We start from the raw sequence: 6,643 nt of genomic DNA, 5'->3' as shown, positions 1-6,643 counted from the left end.
AGAGGTAAGCCTCTGATGGGAGTATCAGGCTCTGTCTGAGCCTTCCTGATCCAGGAAACAGATCACAGTGTGATCTGCTCATGCACAGAGTGACCAGAGCAGTAGATAGTGCACAAAGAGTCCTGGCTGATGAAAGCTGCCCTTTGCTCTCTGTGCTGTACTTTGCCAAGCAACGGATCCATGGCCACGAGAGAGGGGAACCAACTTTGCTTGAGAGATGATCGTGGACCTCTGAGCTGCCATGCAACACTGGACTTTGAGCAGCCCTTCTTTCACAGAGCAATAGAACAAAATTGTGTTTATTATGCCCTGCACAGCTTTTCTTTTGATTGTAAATGCAAACCATTTCTTAGACATCCCTGGAACCATTCAGAAAGAGTACCTGTCAGATGAACTAGGAAGATCTCTAGATATTCATTTGTTTGGGTGAAAGGAAACGTTTATGGCTTATTGTGGACATTGTTGGGACATATTTGCTTGAAACAAGAGATTTCCTCTGAAATTTCCATATACTTCCCAGCAAGTTGACATCTTGTTTATTGTTGGGTGGCTGTAGATGGCAAGTGAATCTAGGACGGATGTCTAGGCAACTTGCAAGTTGCCCCAAGTGATGTGTCACCAATGTGGTAGAGGGGATGGTGATTTGCAAGGAGCCTTGATGCTTTTCTGCTGCTTCAGCGTGTACCCTTCCTCGATGCCTGTGATCATTCACTCTGGTTAAAAGGGAGACAAAATGGTGCCCCTCACTCAAATATGGTTGTTGGAAACCCTGTGTTGGCTGAAGCAGCAGAAAACTCATCTGGGCCAGAAGTAGTCCTGTTTTTTCATAAAAACATAAAAGCTAAGGATAGAAAAGGATTTTAGGGATTATGTAGTCCTACCCCTTGCCCACTGCAGGAATTCACTATTAAAGCAGCTAGAACAGTCATCCTTCTTTCCATCCAACCATCCATTCATCCATCCATCCATCTATCCATCTATCCATCCATCCATCCATCCATCAGCTCTTACCATTATGGGAATTCTTCCTAATGTCCTACTCAAACTAACTTCCTGGTAACTTAAACGTGCTTTGTCTTCTGGAACAATTCTGAACAAATCTGGCCCATTTTCTACTTGATAACTATTCAGACAATGATCATGTCTTATTCAGTCTTCTCTTCTCCAGGTTTAACCTTTACAGTGTTATTCACAAGTTTTTCCTTCCAGTTTTCCTTTATTATTTTGCTAGCTTTCCTCTAGCTGCGGGCTCTAGTTAGTTAATGTGCTTCCTAAAATGAAAGGACAAGGTAAAGTCTGATGATTGCTGACTAGAAACAGTTAACATTATACTCTGTTGATGCAGACTAGGGCTGCCCTTCCTTCCTTCCTTCCTTCCTTCCTTCCTTCCTTCCTTCCTTCCTTCCTTCCTTCCTTCCTTCCTTCCTTCCTTCCTCCCTCCCTCCCTCCCTCCCTCCCTCCCTCCCTCCCTTTTTGGATCTTTCTGGCTCTCTGCACAGGCCTAAGCCCCACATACTTCACTGCAATTTGTCAGTGAGAGTATCACTTTAGTGGATAGGCCAAGTTTGACCTCAAGGACAGTTTTCATTGTGATGAAAGTTCATGGTGGAGTGACAGGAAAGCAGTGGTGGGCTTCAGCCAGTTCGCACCACTTTGGCAGAACTTGTAGCTAATTTTTGGTTGCCCAGGCCCAGAATGGACTTTCCAGAAGCATCATCCACACAGAGAACCGGTTGTTCACATATTTGAATCCCACCACTGCAGGAAAGCTCAGAATTTAGAGTCAGGAATTTTGCTAAATGTATAGACAGTGGAGAACTGGCTTAGTGACAAAGTTTGGCGCAGCAGGAGATGGGAGATGGACAGACCTGTGAGTAGCAAGCAGGAGGAAAGGGAACAAAAGCGAAGCTGTGGTTGAATTCTAAGGATGGAGTCTTGTAAAGGAGAGCATCTGCTTTTGAAGTCCACTTTTGCTCAGGGTACCTATCTGCCAGCGTTCCACACATTTCTCAGAATACACTGAATTGTTATTTTATTTTATTTTATTGAAACTTGCTTTGCTACTAATGCCATTCCAAATAAAATAAAATAATATAGATACATTAACAGAAATCCAATAAATCTCACACACAGTACAAAAGTCAAAAAAACATTTAGAGTCCTTTGGGTACGGATCTGGGCAGCTCTTCCTGGTTTCCTTCTTTTTCTGCCCATCCAGTGAAAGAGTTCCCAAGTAAACTTGGCCCAGTCCATGCGGAGCCTTGGATTGAGAGGAACACCATGATGATGAGCAACAAAGAGAACTTTTAAATGCACCATAAGATCTGCCTTTAGGGGCAACTAGTAAGGCTTGAGAAGATGTGTGTGATTCAAGCTCTTGCCTGTGTCTCCTGCTCTCCCATTGTATCTTGACATGCTGAGGGCATCAGAGGCAAGCCTATGTACACCCCTGTATGCAAAACCCTATACATTCCAGAGCCATTTCTGTTGGACTCTTCTGCCCACAGAACAGGATTGGGAAAAGAGAGGTGAATGAAGCTACTGGGAACAGGGTGGGAGGAGGTAGGGAAACAGCTCGGAGGGTCTATCAAGTAGCAACTTCAGAAAGGAAGACAAATACAGGGTTCTGAGGTTAGAGGCCTAGTAGCAGCCCTGCATAGCACTACATTATACTTTATACAATGGTAAGAAAACAGGCTCGTTTACATCTCAGTGTAACATCTTTTCTCTGAAAAAACAAACACGGTTGCTCTTTTGAAAAGAGTCCATATGATAATACCACCCCTTCAGTTTGGCTCAGAGTTCTTGGATGCTCATGAGAGTCCAAAGGGAAGCAGAAAGGAGGTAACCCATTTCCTACTCACTGTCCTTTTTTGGGTTTTCTCTCTGCTTACCATCCCATTTTTAGCTGCAGCCGCAAGCATCGACAACCATGTCAGGAATGTCTGTCTTGATGAGGTTGCTATTGGGGTCAAAGTACAGCAGAGAAAGGGCTCGTCGTTGTGTGGGGACACAGCAGGAATGGCCCGCAATGGGGATGTTGTTGGCTTTGACCAAATTAAAGACAGTAGTGTGGAAGGAAGCTGCCACCCCAGGCACACCTGCCAGGTGCATGGGGCATTCACCCATGCAATAATTTATCTGATAGCCCTCTGGCTTGAAGATCCAGTCATTCCAACCAATGTCCCGAAAATTTACATAGTAGTCTTTTCGACAGCACAGATCTGAGTTCTGGTCACAGCTCAGGCTACGCTTGGTGACCCAGTGGCCAGTTTCTTTTATCTTTGCTTTCACCACCAGGAACGGCTGATGAGAGTTGCTACTGGTTGTCATCAAAGACACAATGTTGGAATGGCAGCCTTCGCACTGCAACTCCAAGCGTAAAGTTTTGCCTTCGTGCTCGAAGAAGTTCTGCAAAGCTGGCATCAGGGACAAAGAGTGCCAGCCACTCCTCCCCTGGCTTCCCAGCTGCTGCTGTCCCAGCACCACTTGTGGCTGTCCTGCGACATAGATCTGTATTGTGATGTTTTGGTGCGCCCTAAGGTGCATCCACAGCTGGGCCTTCAGGACGTGCATGGCTTGGCCTTTTGTAGGGGTGAGCTGGAATTGAAGGAGGCCTGAAGGCTCTGCAGAGGAGAAAAGAGTTAAGGCAAAAATAAGTATCAGCCTCTAAGCTGCCAGCCCCAAACCAGAGCCCAAGTTCTTCTAAGGCTCTTGGCCCTTTTATGACTTGTGGACTTCAACTCCCAGTATTCCTGAGCCAGCGTGCCTGTCTAAGGAATTCTGGGAGTTGAAGTCCACAAGTCATAAAAGGGCCAAATTTGAAGACCCCTGTTCTAAGGGGTGAATGAGGGTTGTTTTGGTCCTTACTTATTTGCTACATTTGCATTTAGCCCCACGTATATTAATCCAAAGCACCTGAAGGCAGGACAAGAAGCAATGGATGGAAAGTAACCAAAGAGAGAAGCAACCTCAGAACTAAGGAGAAATTTCCTGGTAGTGAGGACAATTAATGAGTGGAACAACCTGCCTCCAGAAGTTGTGAATGCTCCAACACTGTAAGTTTTTAAGGAGAGACTGGACAGCCATTTCTCTGAAATGGTATAGGGTTTCCTGCTTGAGCAGGAGGCTGGACTAGATGACCTCCAAGGTCCTTCCAACATCATCATCATCATCATCATCATTCCTCTAAAACCATGCTTGCCAAGAATTCCACCACCAGGAGGGGATGACCAGTGCAGCTTGTTAGACTGAGTCCATGGATTTGTCCAAGGAACATTCAGTGAGTTTCTTAGCTCAGCTCCTTCTTTAGCTCTGAATTTGAAATCGAGGTACTCAGTCCAAGCAGCCCTGATAGCAATTGCGGTAGTAGTAATAATCACAATCACAACAGCACTATTTCAGTGTTCAAAGTCATGAGTTTGCAAATAAATGCAAAAAAAAAAAAGATAATTTCACTCACTCTCTGAACAGCACTAAATATATATTAGGCCTACCGGTACTTTAGATATATCTTTGATGTGACTAGTCTGTACATCACAAAATATGGGTCCTAAATTGTAAACAACCTTACAATAATGTGCTCAAAAGCTTGATAGTAAAGCTTGCCCAGTATGAGATGGTCATGTACATATTGAACCTGTTCACCATACAGTTCCATCAGACATTGATATAAAAATCCATCACTGAATGAAGTAATTGCATATACATGAAAAAGTAATCCAGTACGATGTCTACACAACTGTGTAGAATATCCCTGCAACTACCTGCTTTCTATATGGAGGAAGAGAAAATGATGGGCAACCTTCTTCTAAATCTGCCTGTTGGCTCTCAAAGACATTGGTTTATATAAATTTAAGAAAGCAACCCTTAGACTTTATCCTTTTTACCACCTGCATCCCATTATTTCATCTCAGGTTGCATTTTAAGCAAACCAAAAATAGAGCTTCAGGAAAGAGACATTTTTTAAAAAAAAGATAGTAAGTCAATATGATAGAATCCTCAATGACTGTGAGGGGACAGAATTGATTGTTTTGTCCTCCTGGTGTTCCTGATCACTTGGTTTTTAGCTTCTTCTCTGTTTTTTTTCACTATGGCAAAACCTGCAATGGTAATGTAACATTTCCCAACCCAATGGCTGCGCTGGAACAGGTAAATTGGAACTGCAGTCTTTCAACATGATAAAGTTTCATGAGAGACTAAGGGGGAAAAAGTTCACTTGAATACAATCTCTTTTTTTAATCACTAGAACATTATCCCTTGATCAGGGATACTGGGATTTTTTTTCTCATTTTTTTTTAACTTACAGGTTCTAAGGGTTCAAAAAATTTGAAAACTTCTGATCTAGCACATTTGAAAGATTCAGCAGGTTTGGATAAAGTTATGACAATGCCAAGTGCACATATTTCTGACAACACAAACATGCAGTTCATTGCGTGAGGAAGTGGTCTCTGTGTAGATCTGGGATGCCACAGGAAGCTAGATCAGATGAGAAGAGTGCAATTTGTTCCTGTTGATCCGTACACCCCAAACACACCTTACTTTTTCCCCCTTTTGCAACTGATGTATTCCAGCACATAGTCAGGCTCTAACCTAAACAATGGGATAGATGTCAGGAGTAATTTGTAGCCTTTCCTCTCCAAGCGCACTTTTATATGGAGCAATTATGGAGCAGAGGAACATAAACACAGACGATCCCAGCTCTCTGGTTTAGCGTATTTGGCCCTTGGCCTACACCTTTGGAAGACCGACGGGCACTCACCTGTCTCTGCAAAACTAATGATCTCGTAGCCCTGCTCATCCGACTCTGCCTTTTCCCAGCTGGAGAAGTGCCCCGTCCCATCTGTCCAGCCTTTGCCCATGTGTAGCCGCCGCAGGGCGTTGGCCACCGCCACACGTGGCACAGGGTGGGTGATGTTGGGCCTCTCGCTCAGGTTCAGTTTCTGGAGTATCTGCTGCTTGGCTACTTCAATCAGGAAGGCTTTCTCGGCACTGGCTTCCAGCGGAGGCATCCTGCAGGAAGGACACCCTGGCTTTCCTTCAACCCAAGCCAAAGAAGTCCACAGTAAAGTCAGTGCAGCTAGAGGAGTCCAGCTTCCTTGGAGGCTGTAAATGGAAGCCATGAACCAACCAAGTAGCAAGATGCAGTCAAGAATTATGCTGTTAGGAAGTCTAGTGGCAGGGCCTGGAACTCATGAATTGTGCCGCTGCTGCATCCAGGTGTGCTTGGCAGCCTGCCCAGAACCAGGAGAAGACAATCAGCTCCAGCCCCTCTGAGACTTTCAGGACCTGCTGGTGTTGCCAGAAGAGGAGGACTCTACCTTAAGAGATCTCAGCTCGACAACTGGATTTTCCCAGGTGTCAGCCTCGGCATTTGTCATTCTGGCAGCCTTGGTCCTGCCCTTTGTCCCTCTGTGATTGGCTGGCTGCCTTCTGGTGCCTGGAGGGAGGTTTTATCCAGCTGGGGAGAGAGCCAGACTTTAGCAAATGAGTGGGAATGGGTGCCTGGGGAAAGGAAATACTGAGCCCCAAACAGCGAGGATGTGGAGGGAGGTGCGAGTGCCCTTTGCTCCAGATGGGGCTGCTGAAATGCCATAACACTGAGAGCAGGGAGGGGGGGAAACTTGACAGAAGAGGAATTCAT

The 6,643-nt window shown here is 45.1% G+C and overlaps 1 protein-coding gene across 1 annotated transcript; it reads right to left on the bottom strand.

The window, feature by feature from the left end:
* Positions 1-2,782: 2,782 nt before the first annotated feature.
* Positions 2,783-6,122, bottom strand: LOC310633542 (inhibin beta E chain-like; the record flags this gene model as incomplete). The annotated part of the gene is made up of 2 exons (XM_083351282.1): positions 2,783-3,626; positions 5,762-6,122. The coding sequence occupies 2 exons, from the start codon at positions 6,120-6,122 to the stop codon at positions 2,905-2,907; spliced, it is 1,083 nt and encodes a 360-aa protein (XP_083207408.1). The 3' UTR covers positions 2,783-2,904.
* Positions 6,123-6,643: the final 521 nt, after the last annotated feature.

This window comes from Vipera ursinii (genome assembly GCF_947247035.1).
Source record: "Vipera ursinii genome assembly, chromosome: 2".
Classification (NCBI taxonomy): Eukaryota; Metazoa; Chordata; class Lepidosauria; order Squamata; family Viperidae; genus Vipera; species Vipera ursinii.
The sequence above is the reverse complement of the archived record's forward strand: the minus strand, read 5'-3'. Positions and strand labels throughout refer to the sequence as shown.